Source organism: Pavona decussata, unplaced genomic scaffold (assembly GCF_977016875.1).
Source record: "Pavona decussata unplaced genomic scaffold, jaPavDecu1.1 SCAFFOLD_169, whole genome shotgun sequence".
NCBI lineage: Eukaryota > Metazoa > Cnidaria > Anthozoa > Scleractinia > Agariciidae > Pavona > Pavona decussata.
This window is the reverse complement of record NW_028145580.1, coordinates 1,081,251-1,103,060: the sequence shown is the minus strand read 5'-3', so window position 1 is coordinate 1,103,060 and position 21,810 is coordinate 1,081,251. Positions and strand designations below refer to the sequence as shown.

Sequence of the window (21,810 nt, the reverse complement as noted above, 5' to 3'; positions counted from 1 at the left end):
TTGCCACAACACCATCGCCTCTGCGCGATGCGTCCATAGCTCTACTCTTATTTGGTCGCATATCGTTATGTATATTCTCGCCGACAAGAATCTTGACTCTAGTCAACTCTTATTCGTTTAGGTTTTATTCTACCTTACCTTTACAATTATATTCAATCTGCTTGTCAGGATAATTGCAAGTTTGGTTGCCGCTGCAGATGGCTTCTTTACTGACACACGTTCCAGAACAAGGTTGAAGAGGTGGACTCTGACTTGTACAATTGTTTGGATCATTCTTCGTCTCACACTTGGTCCCGGTATACGCAAAAGGACAACTGCGGCACGAAACAATGAACAAATCATTATCAAAGTGGGAACTAAAAAAAAAGTCTTGGTTAATGTGTTCACAATGCAGACGAGATGCAAGGAAAAAGAAGCTATATTTTGGTTTTACACCATAAGTCTTGAAACACGACAGTTCATGTAATCTGCTTTACTCCAGCTATTAATTTTTTTCTTTTACACTGTCGCGTCTGAGTTCAAGCTTTTACGTTTCGCGGTTCAAAGTAAACGTGTCAATTTTGAACAAGGGCATTAGTAGAACGATGATTCTAACTGCAGGAAATGCAAGCAGTCAGATAAGGCTATATTTTTTAATCAAGAAGTTATATTCCCCATGCTCCAATTTTTCTTACAAAGTTAGATTAGTAAGGTCTAGCAATGCTTTTTGGTTGTTTCTCTTAAAGCTGTTATTCCACTCGCACTTGTCATCTCATCATATCCAACGCGCGCCCATGGAATAATTGTAAATATCATACCCCAAACTCTTGTAACACCGCAGGGGCAAGTTTTCTTTGATACTTACGTACAAACTCTGAAGCCTGCGCTATCAAGCGAACAGCCTCCGTTATTCGAACAGAAGTCCCCTGTGCAATCTGTAACCCACAAAAAAGCAACAATGATTGAAAAGCAAAAGGCAAACGTGCTTTCTTCCAGAAAAGAAAAAGAAGCGTGCAACAGTTTCAATAGAGCGGTATCAGAGATGGATAAATACTGCCATAAACCCTTTCACGGTAAAATTCGCTACTTGATTGGAACTGGAAACACGACACAAAGTACGGTATGTGTAGGAAAACCTGAATTCCTGTGTCAAACAGTAGTACAGCATTTGAAATCTTAAAGGGACTACGTCAGCTGGGGCACACGCGCCGTTGAGTCCGGTTGAGAATGATTTGCATACTACTCGTCGCAAGATTTGTAAAAGCTTTCAAAAATATCGCAACAAACAGCTTCTATAATTACTAAAGAACGTTTGTAAATAAAAAATGCAGCAAACTTTCCGGAGAATAACGCGATCCAAACCGGTGAAAACAACTTCCTGAACTCTCCGACGGGTATTTGAAAAAGTTGGGCCAACGATTTCAAGAGTTTCTGGAGCGGCGACTGAATTGGAAACATAGGATACACTGCATGAAATAACAACAAATTGATTGACCCTTTGTCACAACCTGACTTTTCAAAAGAGGACCGTTTTACTTGCAAAGTTTACTAATCTGCTCTCTTTGGGTTCTGTTTTTTAATACTGGCAAGTCTAAAGATGCGTATTTTTGTCGTTGTTGCGAAATTCTACACCACCAGCTTACCGAAGTTTTGCATGAACTCATTGCAACGCTTTCGAACTATTAAAACGCCTATGAAGTAAACAACAAGTTGAGCTCATTTGAAAGGCATTTTAAAATGAGGAAGGATGATGGTTTTTACTGACCTCCACAATAGTTTTTGATTTCTGATGGGGATAACCGACAATAGATGTTTTTGTTGCAGACATCGTCTATCTTGCGACAATCCCCATTACAAGACACCTCCAATTTAGCGCATTCCCGCTTTTCACATCGCGTACCAGTGTGGGTAGGTGGGCAGCTAAAAGAGACAACAATGTTCCATAAGAAGAAGACAGTACACGAAATTAAAAAGAAATAGAACAATCTCACAGCACGTATCCAACGAACCCTAACTCGCACAAAGCGCGAAAACGCGTGTGAGCACTGAAGTCACGATTGCTTTCGCTGTTGCATTTTATTGGTCGATAACGTGAATCACAGAGCGAAGACCAACTGAGAAGAGTAGGGAGCTTAAGCAACGACGACGGCAACGGCAACGAAAGCGTCACCCGAAAATTATTTCATTTGTGCTACTTCGCGATTATTTCAACTCGCTCAACTATTACAAAAATGGCGAACTATCCAGGAACCAAATTGGTAGGAGTGGCATTCAAGTTAAGAAAGAAAATGAAAAATTCACCATCGTGCGTTCACGTTCTCCACAAAACCTTTAATGTGGTCGTTTCACGTTCCTAGAGAGTTTAAGAAACGAGGACGGCAACGGTAACGAGAACGTCATTTAAAAATATAACTTCTCGTTTTTGTAACTCTTTCGCAATCATTTAAATTTGTTTAACTTGGAAAATGCTGGCGAACTCTCCAGGAACTAACTTAGTATGAACGACGTCAAAGCAAGGAAAAATAAAGAAGATTTTGCGTCATACGATCCCGTTCTCGAGAAAACCTAAAATTTGGTCATTTCACGTTGTTGTTTTGCAGAGGACGGCAAAGAAATGTGCCAAAATATAAAACGCACGTGCAGAGCGATTGTTTTTGCTCATTAAGCCGATTGTTTTGTGGCGTTGTCATTACCGTTGCCGTCCTCGTTTCTTAAAGGCTAGTTTCCATATGATCGCGGATCGCAGATCGCAATAAGGTCTGCGATCGTCTGCGATCATATGGAAACCAGCCTTTAAACTCCCTAGTTGTTTTGCAGAGGACGACAAAGAAACGTACCGAAATGTAAAACGGACGTGCAGACCGATTGTTTTTTGCTCATTAAACCTATTGTTTTACGGCGATCTCGTTGCCGTCGCCGTTCCCTAATATATTTCACCTAAGCACTTGGGAAAAGATACAATAGAAAGGGGCACCCAAAGAGGATATTCGAACGAAACACTTAAAATGTTCTCCTCTGTTCTCAAAGCGTCTAATTGTCTGTTAAATATTTGAAATATTTGCGTCAGCTACGAATGCAGTATGACCGGTTCGGATGCTTTGGCTGAAAGTCTCAGAAAATTCTTGGAAACGGAATTTTATATCCCGAATTTATGAGCTGTTGTTAACTTTAAGCCTGCCGCACACTTGAGGAAAGAGCTGAGCAAACTGCCTTGCGAGACATCGCGAGGCAACCAGCTCAGCTGTTTCCTCAAGTGCACGGTTGAGTTTTCGTGAGAATTTCGCCTCGCGAGGCGAAATCTCAAATATCAAACAAGACAGATATTTTCCTCACGGCCTCGCGAGGCGAAAAACTCACGAAAAATGAACGCACGCTTGATGAAACAGCTGAGCTGATAGCCTCGCGAGGCAGTTTGCTGAGCTCTTCCACAAGTGTGCGGCAGGCTTTACGAAAATGCTAGCTGGCCTCATTTCGTACTTTAACGAGACATTTGCCCGTCTGAAAACGAAAGCAAAGGTTTAGTTTTCCAGTGTTACGAAATTCTGAGCCGACAATTTCTCGAAGAAAACCAAAGATTTTCTTTCAAACTAAATCCGAATTTCTGAAGAAGGAGATGGACCTTACCTGCAAAATGGAGGTTTATTAGTTGGCTGTTGGCACGTTCCTCCATTGAGACAGTAGTCGGCCGTACAAGCTGTAATGATAGAAACAAGCAACATTCAGTAGGTTGCCATCGTGGGCTGTCTATATTTAACTGAATGCAAAGCTTAACCGAAGTTAACCCAAACCACTGTAATGGAGATTGCGACTGTCGATATTCCTTTAATGAAAACTGTTGAAACCCCTAGCGTTCACAAAGCGTGCACGTGGTTGCTTGTGAAAGTATACAGCGTACGTGTGATTTGAAATACAGCATTTCAATGAAAACAGATTCAACCAGCAGTTCGTGGACACCATACTAGACTTCACTTACTCTTGCAAATCTTGACATAATCCTCAGGGTGAAGGCCACAGTCAAGTCCGTTGCAGACGGCGGAGCGATTGGCACAAAACCATTGCCCCTTCGTGCACTGTATTTGACCTGATGGGCAACTGCAAGTGGTGCAATTATCACAACGTCTTCCAGCATAATTCGGGTTACACCTGAAAAGGCGAACATCATTTTAGATCAAATGATTAGTAAATATTTGGTTCTGGCGTATATCAGGACTTCAACTGAGGACTAAGAATAATACAATACGTAAACACCATAAAGGCCCGGCCAAACGAATGGAACATGTTTGGTGTAACACTCGGACTCAAAAGTCTGGCACCAAAAACTACTCACAATCCTTAGAAAACAAACCCACGCCATATTGGTTTGCCCAGAAAATGGCGCGAGACCGAGTTTCACTTACTTCTTTGCCCTTTCCCCTTCTATTTGAGGAGAGATCGCTTGTATTTACGCTTTTGTCGTTGAGAGATTCAAAACTTCGTTTTCACGGATTAGCATTAACCGGCTTCCGAACAACCGGGCCTTGGATATACACATAAGAGTCGACTTTCATTGGCCTGGCTGGTGTTTACTCCGAAGTTAAAGATAACTATTTTTCCCTGGTACTTACACGCAGTCCGGTCTACCAATGTTGTCCAGCTGACATTTTCCATTGACACAATATCCAGCAGTACATTCTGAAAACATAAAAATGTACTTTGATGAGGGTCTTTTCAGTTCATACATTAGTTTGCTGAATTTAAAGTAATTCGAACACGTGTCACATTTGTGCGCCCCCGTCCACATTCACATCACCCAGAATGCATCGACACATCCGGGACTTTATTGAGCTGCTAGCGCTAAATCTGAAAACTCATCAGGGAAACAGTGGCAGGACAATAGGAAAAAAAATGGACGAAACGGTCAACAAGGGGATGCGTTTTGCCCAATTACTCATAACGTGACATTGGCATATTAACATCAACAAAGGAGCCTCTTGTGACAGTATGACTAAAATGAATTTTTTTCCGAGCATTGTCACACGTGTACACCTTCCCACCCCCTCCCCCTCCCCCTCGCCTCACTCTAAGGCCTAATATCAGGAAAAGGGATTCTTACGACAGTGTGCTTCGTCACTCCAGTCTGGGCAGTCTGGCTTGTTGTTGCACTGCAAAGTCTTGCTCAGACATTTTCCAGTCGCAGGACAGTATATTTGTTGTTTATCGCATTCCCAGTTAGCTGCAAATGTAAGCAAATGACATTAAAGGAATCATCCAACTTTTTGTTTAATATTTTATCACATTTACAAATAAACAGTGTTTCCAGCATTCAAAATAACTAGAACCTGATCTTAGGTCAGCCTTATAAACTGAAGAACACATTCTTGGGTTAACTGATAAGTTGTTGTTATTTCCTACGACACGATTTTAATAGGCAAGTGAAAATAAACGATGAAACCGAACAACGTTTCGGAGTCCTCATGACGCCATTATCAAGTTTGAAGTAATAGAAAATAATAATGATAATGGCATCATGACGACTCCGAAACGTTGTTCGGTTTTATCGTTTATACCCACTTGCCTATGTATATCTAAACCTTCACGATTTTAATGTCAATAAATATGACAAACCAGTAGAATTCATGCGATCCTCACATTCTGTTTTATCATGGCAGGAACATTTCTATTTTTTTACACAATAGTGAATGTGTTAGGTAGGAGTTCACTTGCCCATGACCTGAGCTCCCCCAACGTGATAATAGTAACGATACGCGCTCAAAAGGACAGCCTTGAATGCCTTTCAGCAACTGCATGGTTGACGCCTTATTACTGTAAAAAACGTGAATTCGAAGTCTGCCGAGCAAACACTCCATTTAATAGAAAACAAACCATCTATACTTACGGCAACTAGCAAGAGAGCCTTCATCTGAAAAATCTTTACAATCCGGTACTCGGTCACAAACAAAGCTGGATGGGATACATTCACCATTTTGGCATCTAAACTGGTCACGGTTGCACTGTCCTGGTTTCACTGTAATGAAAATTGCAATTCAACAATAACAATTATGTGAGGACGGCTTACACGGATTGGTTTACAATACGAGAACTGAAGTGAATGGCACCAAAACTGAATCCCAAGAGATCGCACTTGTATGGGCACCAAGCTATTAGCTAGAAAGTTTGGCGCCCAAGGGGCACGTTTCTTGAAAACATTTTCGATGAAGATCAAGTGAATTTTAAATAGCTTTTTCCAAGAATTGGGCATCCAAAGGACGCCTGGCTGGACGCCTTTCTGGCTAAAGCCTTGAATTTCGGTACCCATGGATAAGCGCAAAATGGTTGTTGTAGAGAGACAAGGAAGTTGAGAATGATGTATTATTCAGTGAATGACACAGGCATACTCGGAAAAAGGAAAATCCGAGTGCTCCTATCAGGAGTCGAACCTAAGACCTTCCAATTACTAGTTCGGATGCTCTACCACTGAGCTACAGGAGACTCGTGGGAGCTAAGGCCATTAAACTAGGTTCAGGGGACAAATATCCTGCATACTGCTAGGATTAAAATGTCGATGTGTGGCATATGCGCAATGGAAATAAATGTGATTGAATATTTTGTGGCTAAAGACCGACAAACGTGGAGGCAGAGAATTGAAAACAGTATTCTCCGAAGGAGAGAGATGATGAAAATCGTTATAACAATGAACGAGAACTCAACTGTAAGTAGAAATGTCATGTAATGTGTCAGGAAGGACACAAGCTCAAGGTCATTCTGTTCTGTAAGAAGTAACAGCTTCACTTACCATGAGAACATGGCGTAAACAAAATATCATCAATTGCAATATCACTGGCAGCCGTTGGACCCCGCTCTGCTTCAAAGATGACTGTAAATGACGTCTTGTTCTTGATCAGCTCACTGAAATTGTGAACTCCCCTGTACCAACCATCACCCTGATTTCCAGCAACCTTCCAAACCTACATAGAGTTAACAACAGGCGTCATTCACAGTAGACCTGCAACTTTTGAAAGCTCTATTTTAACTGGACCCTAATAACCTGCAGCTGTATTGTTTTGTTGGGTTGGGAGCATTGTTCTGTTGTTCGTTCTTTTGTCCTCTCGACCAACCATGCAAGACGCTGCAAACGGCGCAGGTCGCCCCGTCACGCAAGGAGGATGAGGTTATGAAACAATGAAACCTGGACACAACGCCTATCGTTCCGGGCCATCAAAATTAAGAGCAGACGAACCTAATTAAGAGGAGGCTTCAAAACTGATACAGGAACTGAGTCGAAAGTCAATTAAACAAGAACGTCAGGTTAATTTTACGAAAATTTGCAACACCATTCCAAAGAAGTGGCAAAAAATCCCTATCTAGTAAACAACTTGCGGTGCCAATGACGAGGAAATTTAAAGTGGCAAAGGAACCTAAAACTAAGACGTTTTCGACCTTTTCGTGGCCACATTTTAGGTCGATGTAAAGAAAAGTAATCTTTTGCGCTCCAGAAAGGCGCTGAAAGTAACTATCATTAAGCAACAAGAACTCCAACATGTAACAACATAGACACGTCAATAGTCAAGGAAATTGACAGATGCAAAGAGGTTAGCGCATAACACTCACTAAAAAAGCGCAATTACAATTTAGAAAAACAGGTAGTAGAATTGTTGCGAGGAACGCCAGGCTGACTCTACAGTACCTCTTTCCGTACGCCCCGATCCGGTTCCACCAACATGCGCAGGATACCCAATCCAGCGCCATACATGTAATAGAAGAAGTTTATCTTGCAGTATGCCTTAGTAATGCCTGAGAAATGACGAGACACTCTTGCAATATCTTTAGGTTTTCCACGTAAAGCATCCATGTAGATGTAATACCCTGGAGGACAAAAGGACAACAAATAAAGGTTTTGAACTGAAAAGAAAATGAACTACTGAGAATAGACAGTATTTGTGAGCCACCCACTCAGCCAGCCAACCAATAAATCAATGAACAACTTTTATTTATACACAATGAAGTTTAAAGGGAACGCTTATGGGGTCGTGTTACAATGAAATTGACCAATCAAAAAATCATACTGTAATATATCTACCCGAAGTTTTGAAAACGGGTCCGCTCAAATTTTGCTTTGAGAGTGCGGTGTGAATGGTTTATTGTTGTTCAAAAACAAAGTTCTTCAAAGTTGCCAAAACAAAACCAAAACGTTGCGTACTCTTTCTCCCCTTTCCTTTCTTCGCGTCATTGTGAACCTTCTCGGGCCACAAAACCTATTTTCGGTGTCGTTTTCACGAAACGTACTGAAAAATTTTAACTTGGCACTGAGGCTTAGGGGAATAAAACAAACGACATTATATGGAGATTCGTTCATAAATAGTTCATTTCTTTTGCTTTATTCTCTTTATTCTCGGAGCTAAGCTAGAATTTTATGTCAAAATCGGTATGAAATTAGATTTGCCAATTAAGTTGAATAAATTAAATAAATTATACATTATAAATTAAATAATTTACATAAATTATAAATTAAATTAACTATGCGCATCATGTAGAAATTAGCACTTTACCAGTCGCGTCCTTCTTAGTGTGGTCGTAACGTGGCCCTGTGTTTCTGCTTGTTGTCTCGCCTCTCCATCGTCTGAACCGTAGCGCAGCTGTCGAGTCCGAAATCCAATTACACATGCCCTTTTCAAAATCACATGACCCAGGAGTAGGTGCACTTGTGGGGGGAAGTGTGGGGGTGGTACTGTCATCCTTGCAGCACATGATGCCACCTGCGTTTTCCACTGAAATGTAAGAACAGCCTTCAAGGCTGTCAGCAGCGCCAGAGTATCGAGTCTTTCCCCTGAATGCACCTAAGAGACATAAAAGTAATATATCAATAATAATAATAATAATAATAATAATAATAATAATAATAATTTTTTTAAAATAATAATACTTTATTAGTAGAAAAACAAACAACAAATACAGAAAGGTGATAAAAATATCGGTATCGGAAAAAAAAGAACAACGCTTCATAATTCTGCAGTTCGTGCTAAGAATATCCATACAATAATCATATACAAAGTTAAAAATGTTCAAAATAATAATAATAATAATAATAATAATAATAATAATAACAATAATAACAACAACAACAACAACAACACTAGGAAAAATGTTTCATCAGACTTCCAAACACCGAGGAGTGGTTTTGAAAAAACAACAACGAGGCACAACCGATTTTTTTTTCCCTTTTTAACCAACTTCGATGTGTTTGGAAATCGGACGAAACACTCGTTATAATGTTTAATATGGCTTTTCAAACCATTACTAATTCTTGGAGAAAATCTACCCAAAAGTTTCCCAAAGTTCTTTTTGAAGGCTGTAGGTCTCCTTACCTGAATCACACACATCTGGACCCTGGCAGTTAAAGCCACAACAGAGGGGCTCTGAACAAGACTGATGGTACTTGCCACAACCATAATCTGTGTCATTCTTGACCCGCTTACAACCGTCACCGCCACCACTGTTCTGCAAGCAGTGGTTAATGCCAGCACTGAAGTGACCATAACCAGCTTTTTCGCAGTCAACACCATTGGTCTGGAGAAGGAAAAGACATTGAGTTCATTACTCACGAGTAAATTCTCCTTGACAAGAATAAACTTAAAAGGCAAGTTTTATTTAATTGTGTGAACGAATAACTAGTTTCCTTGCAAAGTTTTCGCAACCACTTAGCAAGCCGCCTTGATGATGTCCTAGTAACCCAATTATAACTAAGTTCTCACCCTGTTTGCAATTTCAAAGATGTTTCCATAACTTCCACAGACATGCCAACCCGCTTGACACAGATCAGCCGGCTGCCTACAGGCTCTGCCCCAAGTACCAATGTCATCACCACACGTGGCTCCTGCGGTGCGTGTGGCTCTCAGGCTCTTCTGTCTGTACCACCATCCCTTACATCCAGCAACAGTTGGGTGAGTGAAGAAGCCTTCTCTTCCACCATCAGAGCAGCCAGTAGTGAGAGCTTGGCCTCCATATCTCAAGGCACTGTCAGCTGTAAATGAGCACTGACCCTATAGGATTGTAACAAGGAAGTTATTTATTAATGAGAATTACGATGAACGACATGGAGCTGGTAAAAACAATGATTAAAATGCTAATCAATGATTGCTTGTACGCTGCCTGAACAAACACGTTCTGAAATATAAATGAAGAAAAATAAACCATCGAGTACTCAATGCCACAAAGTTACAACTTGAAAACACCAATACAAGCCTTCCACCATTCGAACAAGAAAAATCTGAAATAAACAAGGCAAGTTTGTAATAAAAAAATTCGAACTTAGATTAACGGCACGCAATCAATACTGGGGAGTCCTATAAATGTGTGATATTTAAGCTACAACCGCGGACAAAAACGTATGAGTCACTTACGGAGATCGGTTTGTCCCATGGCCTTATAGCTCCCACGAGTGTCCTATAGCTCAATGGTAGAGCATCCTAACAAGTGATCGGAAGGTCTTAGGTTCCTTTCCTGATAGCAGCACTCAGATTTTTTTCCGAGTATGCCTGGGTCATTTATTGATTAATACATCATTCTCAAAAGCTCTGACATTACCTGGAATGAGATGTCATCAATGGCTATATCACCCTTGTAACTACTTCCTCTCGTAGCAGTGATGTGAATTCGGAAGGCATAGTCACTCTGCAGGGAGACAGTATGTGAATGCCATTTATCGCCTTGATCCCCTGTTTTGTTAAACACCAGGCTAACACTGTCACCACTGTTGATGAACACCAGCAAAGAGCCACAGTCTCCACCAAACATGTGGTAATAGAAGGTCATTTGACAGTTTTGAGTTGGTAGCGTGTAAGGGCCTTCCAAGATGGCTACAGATCCCTTGGTGAACCAGCTGGCTTCAATGTGCATGTAGTATCCTAGCAACAAGAAAATGCAACATTTTACACCCCAGTATACGCCTCAAGATTGTCTAGATTTTGATTTAGCTGGAAAAAAAAAATGACCACTCCATGTCTGACAAATACGCTTGATCAATGCTAGATGGGATACAGTGGAACTGACATTTGAGATTTTGTTACGGGTACAGCAAAGGCGACCTGTCAGACGCCAATGCCGGCAACAGTGCCGCTGTGAAATGACATGCAAAACAAATTTCTGCAAACACGAAAACATAAGTTCACTACCAACGTGTCGATCAAAAAAACGTCACCAACAGCAATGGAAATTTGAAGAGTTTTTAAGTTGTTAACTAGAACAATGCAAAAGCATTGAATACTAGATGGTAAACCGTACCTTTTGAAGTTCCTGTGGTGTGATCAACTGAAGGACCAGTGTTTACACTTCCAGTTTTGCCCTCCCTAAGGTACCAAGGCATGTCACTGACAGCTGAGTTGTTCCAGTGACAAGAGCCATGTTCAAAGTTGCAGTTTCCTGTAGCTGGTCCTGTCACAGTGGAATTGAAAGAATACTAGGGTCAGCTCGGGTGTATCGCTTCTGCTGAACTGAATTAACCCATAAAGCACCCGGCCAAGCTTCCTAAAGTCCTTATGTCTCCTTACAATATCGTTACTTAAGCCTGGTTTCCATATGATCTTAATGGTCTGCGATAGGTCTGCGGCACGATCGGCGGAGTAGCATAAATAAAGTAAGGTTACATTTTTCAAGTGAGTTTTTCGTTGGCCTTGCCGTTGCTGCTGCTTTAAAAGTTCCCTATTATCCCCAGACAAACACTGTCCTCCGCATATTTTGGATTCAAATAAAGCTATAATAATTTCCATGTACAAGTATCAAAGAACACTCAACTACTCACCGAGAGTGGGTCGTGTGACAGGTTGGTCGTTACACTTGGGAAACGTCTCAGCGCATGGTGTTTTGAGGTCGTTGAAGGCACAGTTGTGGAACTTAATGTCATCAATTGCAATATCTCCTGAGTAATCCCAGCCTCGTATTCCGCTAATCACAACTCGTGCCGTCTTACTAGCTGTTTGCTGGTTGTACAAACTCACCATTCCTTGTATCCACTTGTTTCCACGGTTTCCCCACAAGTACCAAAGGGTCACTTCTTGCCAGTCTGCAAATTGTTATCATAATGAAGAACATCATACCATTGAGGTAATACATTATTTGACAAGCAGATTTGCCGTACGTCTGCACTCTGTTAACGCACAGAAGACGTCAAAACGTGGTGAGAACAAAGACGTACGCTACGAACCGCAGGCGAGTAGCGTGACTGATGTTCTTACCACGTTTTGACCTCCTCTGTCCGTTATCAGAGTACAGACCTACGGCAAATCTATTTGTCTCACGCAACAACCAAGACATTTTTGTGAGCGAGCATCACGTTGACTGAGCCGAGTCAAAAACTTTCAAATTTTTAGACTACTGCAAACATAAACAAATGATAGAGTAACTGAGTTTGTAGTGTATTTAAACTGAAAGTGGTGTTTTCGTGAACATTCGTTACAGAGAAAAATCAAATCGTACAACTTACCATGTAAATTTTTAGGGTCCTTATACACATACGCTGTAATATACAGGTTGCCAACACCAGAGCCATACATGTGATACCAGAAGGTCATGTAACACCGTGGCTGCACTACCATAAGCCTGCTCTCCAAATCAGCGTGCACCCAACCTTGAATATGGCTGGCGCTGGAGACATCGATGTACAGGTAACGTCCGTAGATGGACTTCTTTGTGTGGTCATAGGAAGGACCTGTGTTGAGACTTGTAGTTTCTCCACGGCCTATGATCCAGTCCATTTGATCATGACCACCTTGCTCGTTCTTCCAGCAGCTCGTGCATGTTTCAAAGTCTTCATCCACTATCAATTTTTTGGGTGGAGTTGTTGGCCCAGGCGTCGGACCTAACTGCGCACATGTCACAAACTTAATATCGTCCAATGCAATGTCTGACTGATAACCGTTGCCACGAACAGCTTCAAACACAACAGAGAACTGTTGACTACTTGGAATGTTAAGGACTTTACAGCGCCACTTGTTTCCTTGGTCACCACTCAAACTCCAAATTTTTTTCTGGGTCTGAATAGGTTTGGGATTATCGGTGAAGCGTTGGTAGACATTTAATGTTCCCATGCTCCTACCATGCATGGAGTAACAGAAGTAAATCTGACAGGTTTGAGAAGGCATCATATTCGGTCCCAGAAGTTCTCCAATGTGTTTCAACATACCGCCAGTAGCCTCAGCATAGACGTAATACCCTTTAAATAACACGAAAAACCCCATCAAATATTAATTGAGATTAGACACACCTTCAAAAACTCAATAATAATTCATAAGCCTATTGCCCTATCAAATGGTCGATAATGCATCACGTGCAGTGACGTTATATCAATAAACCTCCTCCTTATTAGTATGCGGTGTTTTATCAGCTGATAAAACACTCCTCATTAGTATGCAGTGTTTTTCTCGTATGCTACTTTCCAACGTTCATAAAAGCATAATTGTTATGAACTCTATTGACACAACCTTTTCCAGGAATGTTTTTGAAGCCGTTCAAAAAACTCGCAGCACGTGTTTTATCGGGTCTAAAACCACGAGGCGCAACCTGATAATACGCTCCTGCTCGTCTTTTAAACATAACATACTATAACATAACATAACATAACATAACATAACATAACATAACATAACACAACACAACACAACACAACACAACACAACACAACACAACACAACACAACACAACACAACACAACACAACACAACACAACATAACATAACATAACATAACATAACATAACATAACATAACATAACATAACATAACATAACATAACATAATAAAGTGAATGAGAGACCATCACACTTGTGTACGCAACTTAAGGAGTTGAGAATAGACGTCTTTCATAGATGTGTCACTTTCATCACTTCATTGCAACAGGTACATTACCAATTCACAAAATGAACACCTCCCAGTTGGCTTGATAAGTCACTTGGTAGAGCACTGCAGCGGAATCGCATAAGTAATGCCGCGGTTCAAATCCCGTTCAAGGTTGAATTTTTTCAGGCTTTCTTTTTGCAACTGTTTAAGTTGCGTACATAACTGCCATGGTAACATCAGTTGGCAATAAATAAAAAGAGTAGCGTAATTGATTTACACGTTTGTCGCGTGGGTGTACGAGGAGCACACTGAACAATTTATCTCGTTATTAAATTTGGTTAAAGATTTGGTGGTTCTGACGTTACGTGGAAGGCTATTCCATAACAATGCCCACTCTTGCAGAAACTGCGTTTAAAGAATTCAGTACGGGCCTGAGGTAGTGCCTTGTATAGATCATACCCTGTGTTTATAAGTTTTGAACATCAGCTTCACCTAGAGATTTTTTCTTCTGGTATCAACTAGTAAGAAGGGAACATCACTAGAATAGTAACTACACTGGCGCGATCCGGTTTTTTTTTTTTTTTTAATTATCAGCTGGTTCGTTACTAAGCCAAAGTACCCAACCTTCGTTGCCCACAAAATACGACAGCGATCCCTGGAGTAAAATCTCCCAAGTAGCGATTAGCGTAATGAAGTGATCAGACAGTAACCAAAACCTCAAACGTTCCTCCATTACCTGAACCAGTTGTATGATCACCATCTGGACCCGTTTTCCAGCTGGGTGTCTGGCCACGATTCCGTATCCACTTCATGTCTGCAAAGGCCTCAGACTTCCACAAACACCTACTCTTGTCAAAGTTACAATCTGCAGGGTGACTTGTACCGACTGGGGGTGTTGGGTTTGTTTTTGGAGTGCACTTCAGTTCATCCGCACCATCTGTGCAGTCCCTTTCTCCATCACACTGCCAATTCTTGTTGATGCACAGGTCATCCGCTTGGCAGTAAAACTGGTTACTGGAACAACGGGCGGAGCCCGTGGGCGCTGGAGGTGTACCACCCTGAAAGTACGTTTTAGGTCATTAATACTCGCGACTGATAACACTTTCCAGCGATGCACATTGACCAACTTGCCACGTCTTTGTGACCTTGCCATCAAGGTCAAAATGTCATGTGGAAATGAAGTCATAGGTGCTCTACTGACTAGCATGTCTTAACATGTCCATTTAAGGGTATTTAGTCTACTGTAATGTAATATTTTTATTTCTAAAATATTGGCACCTAAAATTTGCACTAATACGTCAAACAGCGCACAAATTTCACCAACGAAGGCTTCGTTCCTATAATAATGCGATTTGACAAATGAACACCTTTTGTAACATGATTATAGTTGGAATTGTTCCGTGCCATACAAACCTAAGACGGTGAAAATCTGAAACCAAAACAACACACAAAAAGTTGCAATTGAATTGAATTGTTTTCTGTAATCAAGCTCACAACTTGTCGTGCACGACACATTTAATGTCATAGGATTTTGAAAAAAGTTTTAAAATCCCATGAGAATCGTAGGTGTGGGCTATGTTGAATGACGAGAGTTGTGTATGATTTTTTGCATGACGCTGGCAGCACACGCTACAGAAATCGAATGCGACAGTCGGACGCAAAATTCGTACCGTTTAAATTGGCCATTAGGCTCTCTTTCGTGATAAAACGACCGCTAAAATCTCCTGAGGGGTGCAACGTGGTTATCAGAAGCCAACTTATAAAACAGACCTTGATTTAGGTCGGGGTTGATACGTACCAGATAACAGCCAGCAGAGAAGCTAATGTCATCCAAAGCAATGTCTGTTTTGTCATCTCCTCCAACAATTCCTTCAAAGCCAACCCTGAAGGACGACCTAGAGTTCAGCTGCACCTCGGCACGTACCCACATCCGATTGGTTGGATCACCTGAAAATCCACAAAACAAAACGTTTAATATTCAGTAAAACCTCGATCCCTTTGGTCGAAGAATCAGGTTGTCTAATGAGAAAACTTGCTTATACTACAGAGCCTGCAATGAGGAACACAAGGCTCTAGACACTTATTATTGTAGTTTTTGTTATTCCGCTATCTCCACATAACCAAGACACATATGCTGCAGACTGTCACAGCAAAACTATGCTTACAGTGATGCCATGATAACAGTAGTGACATGCTACCCATTCAAATGTTAAACACGGTGAGAATAGACATGTCTGCTAATAACCTCTGACAATAGTTGAATGAATTAATTCTTATAATTATACTGCACATATCACCAAGTCTCATGGCTGTTTACAATTCTATGGGGTGAGATCGGACGTCAGCATGTGAAGGCGCCTCTGGCAGCCGCTATCGCTCCATATTAGATCTCTCCCACCCACTCACTCAACCCAAGCATGAGTGAGAAAGATGGAAGGTCAGACCACAACACCGGGAACTTCGTCCCTACTCTTGCGAACAGTGTGTCAGTTCTTTAACGTCCCACAAAGTAATCATGAACAGGGGTTGTGAGACGGGACCTACGATTTATCGCCCTCATCCGACAAGATTAGTTGTGCCTCACGCGTAGCACATACATACCTCGTGTTTTCCACACTTCTGTCCAGCGACTGTATCCAGACGTCAGCATATAGACCTTTAGATAACCCATGCTCTTCGAGCCATACATGTTGTAGTAGAACCTTAGCGTGCAAACACCTTGGCCAGCAGGAAACAAGTTACTGTGCGCCAATCGTGCTCTGTCAAAGAGCTGTCTGGGGCTAGATGAATCAATGGACATGAAGTAGCTTGATCCAGTGGTGTGATCTCCAGTTGGTCCTTGGGAACAGCACAAGAAAGACTTAGCTATCAAACAATTAGGATAAATAGTTGCCCTCTCTAGACATTCAACCTTCACACAGCCATTACAGCCCGGGGTCGTAACACCATCCCCTAAGGGAAGTGGTCAAACTACTAAACTTGAACAGGACCCGTAAGAATAAAGGAAATGATCACGAGAGATACATGTACAACGTCTAAATTTTGAAACAAATTCTCCCAACTAGTGTCATAAGAAATCCATGGAAATCAGTAGGAAGAATGTGTATGTTGCAGGGTTCATGCACATTTTTGTGTGCAAAATTCAAGACTTTTTCCAAACCATTATTTCCTGGAATGAATTAGAGAGAGAGACCAGAAATGCACCGAATATTGCTACTTTTAAGCGAAACATGTTTGCCAGATTTTTTAATTAACCCTATCGGTAAGAATTTTTGTAGTTTTAGCTTCTTTGCTTTGATCATTTTTTATCAATTTGAAGTTTTTAACCCCATCGACGATATCTTTGTAGTTTCAGCTTCTAGTTTGAATTGCTGTTTTTTTCAGTTTGTAATTTTGTCTTATATATTGTATTTTTTTTAACCTTTTGTATATTTAATCTTTATAGGACCTTTCTGAAAACCACGTTAAGTGACCGGAAGCTTCCTAATAAAAGATTATTATTATTCTTTTTCCAGACTCAAGGTTACGAATCCAATCTCATTCCTAGAACAGAAAGAATTGACTAAAACGAATTTTAGATGAAATTCTACTGGCTGACAACAATTTCACTTAGCAATTTAGTACTAGTTGTAACTTTGAACAAATAGATTTTTTTTTATTTTTTTCCCAGACTAAATCTTTAATTTCCATACTTTTTGCAAGTCTGGAATACGTGTTTGCAAATCTGAATACATGTTCACGAATTTCAGACTCAGAACGAGCTCTGAATAGGCCATTTCCGAGTTGCTGTAAACCTCACTATGAAAGCGAGGCTAAGTGCAAAACATTTCATATGAAAATTAGTTTTGTTTGCATATGAATGAAAACTAATTTTCGTAACAAAAACTTTGCACTTAGCCTCGCTCTGATAATGAGGTTCAAAGCAACTCGGAAATGGCCTCTTGTTGATATTGGTTAATACCTGTGCCTTTTGTAGCAATGTTGTCGCGACGCCACCAGTTAAAATCATCCGACCCGTAGTTGAACCAGCCACACCAGTTGACTGTAAAACTACAACTTCCTGGTCGACCGGAACATAGGGACGAAGCTTCATCTGTGCCATCCTTACAGTCATTGACAAGATCGCAAACTCTTTGTTCTTCTACACAATGACCACTGTCAAGACATTTTACCTACATAAATTAGAAAAGAGAACAACCTACTCAAACAGAAGAACAATTTTCTCTATTTCTCCGTTGTCAAATACGAAACGTGACTTTGGAGATATCGTTAAGGATTACACAAACAAACGAATCATACATAATTACTGTAAAAGGGTTTTTTTCAACAACATCATGTTCGTTTCTTTAATCGTTTCTATTCATTTCCTTGTACGCCTAATTAGCCTTGATATATAAGCTATCCATTTGTTCAACTTTATTGCATGACTAGTATGACTCTGCAATAGAACTGAAATATTGTAAGTTTTATTTTCTCGTTGAAATAAACCAAAACTTGGTTTTAAACAATTGGGGTTTTTAACCATGTTATTTTTAATTTAAATTATTTCTTTGTGACGTTAATGCTCGGCTCCACTAGCACTTGTGCTATAAACACTGCCGAGGGTAAACAAAGATCATCATCATCATCATCATCATCATCATCATCATCATCATCATCATCATCATTAACAATGATAACCATCCTCGATCTCGTTTTGTTCATTTTCTATTCCAAACTGTCAGATGGCTCTGGAATTTAATTACTGTAACACACTTCATTTCAATTCCACCAGCACCTTCTCTCTACAGACACTGATGCTTCGTAATCCTGATTCTAGCAGTCTGCAGGACACATACCCCACATTAACCCATCCAGGAGTCAACGAATGTTTAGTTTTGTCAACAGAGTTGATAACGTAATTTGGCCATCGAAAAGAGATTCGAGTGCTGACATTTCGAGGGTTGGTCCTTCGTCAGATAGAGCTCAGTAAGAACATTTGCCCAGTGTATAGAAACTCACAGAATTGGTTCCCGTTGGGGTGTCCTTCTATTTTGTTTTCTGTTTATCGCCGCATGCAATTGTTTTCCTGAAGACTACAGAGGCCGTCAGTTAGCTGCAATCCTGTCGCCTGTTTCTGATATAGTACGTGCTGTTTTGCCTTGCTGGTGGAGCCAGATTCACGGAATAACAACAAACTACTGTTCAGAAATAATACTTAGGATACAACTTAAACTAAGGGGAACTTCTTGAATCCGGCCCCTGATCACCCAGTAGACGAGACATGGAAATGTTCTTGAAGTTTTAACGTTTAACCTACAAACCTCATTCTGAGTGCAGTTCCTTCCAACATCTGCAAAACAGTTGCTGAAAGAGATGTCGTCAATGGCAATATCACCTTGCCAGTTTGCTCCACGACCGGCTACGATGAGGATTGCAAAGTTCCTGTATGCACCTATGTCGACAGTTAGCTTTTTCCAAGCATTTCCCTGTGATAAAATGGAAATTGTATTAATAAGGTTTAAAATTACCCCTCAATCGTGACGTCTTGCGCATTGTATGACCTTTAAGCAACGAAAAAAAAAAAGAGAAGGTCCAAGTTTTACCCAGATACAATCTGTCACACTAAAACCATTTTCTACTTTGCCTAAAATGTTTCAGTTTTTAGTTCTTAAGAGTGGAACCTTTAAAAATGAAGACAACTGAGCAGCTCTTTGCTGTTGAGCTCTTGTTGTTTTTCCACGTAGAAATTTGGGGGGAAATGGACGACGAAATTGGATTTAGCCTTCTTGGGTGGTTTAAACCCCAACAATCAACATGCACTTCTTTGGTGATCAGTTGTTTTATTCTCATTACCTGTATGTTAGATGAAGTAGTGATATTGTAAGGAGAAATTAGAGGCATCATCTAGCTGAGGGAGCAGCAGTTGCATCTAAAACAGAGCCGTTGATGAATGCCTCTCCAGACATCCATACCCTCCTTGTTTGACCATAAAGAATACCGACACAACACTAAAAGATACAGTCCAGGCCCTGGTTGTTCAAAGGGTGGATAACTCTATCCAGTGGATAAATTGCTAACCAGCGGATAAAATATACTCCAACCGATACATTTTTATCTGCTGGATAGCAACTTACCCGCTGGGGCCAGCTCTGTGCCTACCTGGTTTCCAAACAGTCCAGTGGTCTTGAGGTCGTAACTTCCATCTGATTTCTTGATCTTGATGTCTAAACCTCCTACACCAGATCCGTACATATGATACCACAAAGTCATCTTGCAGTTAGGGCTTGATGCAAAGTATCTGTATGATGAAAGCTCTGCTTTGTCTCCAACGCTGCCGGACGATGTTTCAATGTACATGTAGTAGCCCTGGTAAGAGTGGTGTTGAACTGTTGTTAATAAGTGGTAACAACCCTTGTAACTTATTAATATAACCACTGAGCTACAGGAGACTTATGGGAGCTAAGACCATTAAACTAAGTTCATGTGACAAACATCTTGCATACTGCTAGGATTTGAATGTCGATGAGTGGTATAATGTGGCATAACGTGAAAGAATGCGATGTTATGCTTTTAGCCTGGTGAATAAATGATAGACTGTGTCATGGACAGTTGATTACTATCTTTTAGTGATTTTATTCGGCATTTTACCTTGCCAGTCATCTGTTGGTGATTTGCCGACAAATGTTTCGTCGACAGTTCACCGACAGTCAGTCAGCCAAAAGATTTGCGGGGAGCTGTTCTTCATCATTTGTAACTAAGCTACCTTTCGTCCCCTCCCCTTCCCCTGAAAGAAGTAGTGATAAATCTGAAGTCTTAACAAGGGGCCTTACAGGTTGAATTGCAGAGTAACTACTGTTCTTGCGTAAGAACTAAGTTGCCCACTGCGACATCCAAAACAAAGCGACTTCATCCAGTCAGTGAGGAGATTGCTCTCCAACGAGCTATTGGTTAACACATGTAAACATGTGATCAATTTTTCAGTCAGTGACACAGGGATACTCGGAAAAAGAAGAATCGAGTTCTCTCAGCGGGAGTCGAAGCTATGAGTATCCGGTTACTAGTTCGGATGCTCTTGCTCTCCAGCAAGGTGAATTTTGTACCACGTGACCGTTAGCTGCAAAGAGCCCATTGATATGATACTATCAGAGATGTTAACTCACATCTGCTGTTCCCAAGGTGTGGTCGGTCGTGGGTCCAGTTCCCACACTTGGCGTTTTTCCTTTTTTCCGTCTCCAGTTAAAGTTGTCTGTGCCTGTCGACTGTCTCCAACCCTTGTAGCAATTACCCTCAAAAGTACAATCTGAGCCACAAGGAAGCTCATCAGAATTATCACCACAGTCATCTTTGAAGTTACATATCTGAGCCTTGTCGACACATCGGAGATTCTGACACACATACTGCTGTAAACCACAAGATGTTCCAGTGGGCCGTGTGTGGAAGCCAAATGGAGTTGACGTTGGCTGGCCTAAGAATAAAAAACGTCAAGAACAGGATGAAAAAATAATCCATCCAGAGCATATAATTCTAAAAAATACGATAAACAAAAGTAATCAAAAGCTACCTGGCATAGTACAGTCAGTGCAAATCTGACAACCAGCTGATAGAGACACATCATCGATTGCTATGTCGCCCTGATAACCACTTCCTCGAATTCCTTCAATTACAAACTGGAAGTCAGCTCGACTGTAGGGCGCTTGCACCGAGGCTCGATACCAGAAGTCGCCCTGGGATCCTGTCCTGTTCCACAAGGTGCCTGACAGGCCTCCCACATAGTAGCTTGTTCGTTGGAGCACGCGTAGAGTACCAATGTGATTTCCCTTCATGTGATAGAAGAATCGTAAGTAGCAATTAGATGAGGTTCCCTTCACGATGGGAGAGTTGAAACGAGCATTGTCTCCAGTTCTGCGTGGCCATGACGTCTCGATGTACATGTAGTGACCTGCAGCAGATGACAGACGTGAATTAGTGATGGTGCAAGGTGGATTACCTATTGATAATCTCGGTGATCTTCCATCGCATAGCTCCGAGGAAATACATGTACAAT

The 21,810-nt window shown here is 41.0% G+C and overlaps 1 protein-coding gene across 2 annotated transcripts in view; it reads right to left on the bottom strand.

Annotated features, from left to right (window-relative positions):
• LOC146464102 (MAM and LDL-receptor class A domain-containing protein 2-like) overlaps positions 1–21,810 on the bottom strand; it is a 140,985-nt gene that overhangs the window by 5,790 nt on the left and 113,385 nt on the right. For both annotated transcript variants that reach the window (XM_085130168.1, XM_085130169.1), the window contains 25 exons: positions 21,328–21,705; positions 20,927–21,231; positions 19,926–20,132; positions 19,088–19,252; positions 17,746–17,956; positions 16,386–16,622; positions 15,583–15,731; positions 14,521–14,842; positions 12,434–13,162; positions 11,753–12,013; positions 11,236–11,385; positions 10,540–10,859; positions 9,708–9,995; positions 9,321–9,522; positions 8,505–8,792; positions 7,643–7,821; positions 6,752–6,923; positions 5,855–5,983; positions 5,072–5,191; positions 4,584–4,650; positions 3,953–4,122; positions 3,604–3,673; positions 1,745–1,899; positions 845–914; positions 139–314 (listed from right to left, as the gene is read on the bottom strand). In XM_085130168.1, coding sequence (XP_084986294.1) covers positions 139–314; positions 845–914; positions 1,745–1,899; positions 3,604–3,673; positions 3,953–4,122; positions 4,584–4,650; positions 5,072–5,191; positions 5,855–5,983; positions 6,752–6,923; positions 7,643–7,821; positions 8,505–8,792; positions 9,321–9,522; positions 9,708–9,995; positions 10,540–10,859; positions 11,236–11,385; positions 11,753–12,013; positions 12,434–13,162; positions 14,521–14,842; positions 15,583–15,731; positions 16,386–16,622; positions 17,746–17,956; positions 19,088–19,252; positions 19,926–20,132; positions 20,927–21,231; positions 21,328–21,705 — 5,520 coding nt within the window. The remainder of the gene's footprint in view (positions 1–138; positions 315–844; positions 915–1,744; positions 1,900–3,603; positions 3,674–3,952; positions 4,123–4,583; positions 4,651–5,071; positions 5,192–5,854; positions 5,984–6,751; positions 6,924–7,642; positions 7,822–8,504; positions 8,793–9,320; positions 9,523–9,707; positions 9,996–10,539; positions 10,860–11,235; positions 11,386–11,752; positions 12,014–12,433; positions 13,163–14,520; positions 14,843–15,582; positions 15,732–16,385; positions 16,623–17,745; positions 17,957–19,087; positions 19,253–19,925; positions 20,133–20,926; positions 21,232–21,327; positions 21,706–21,810) is intronic.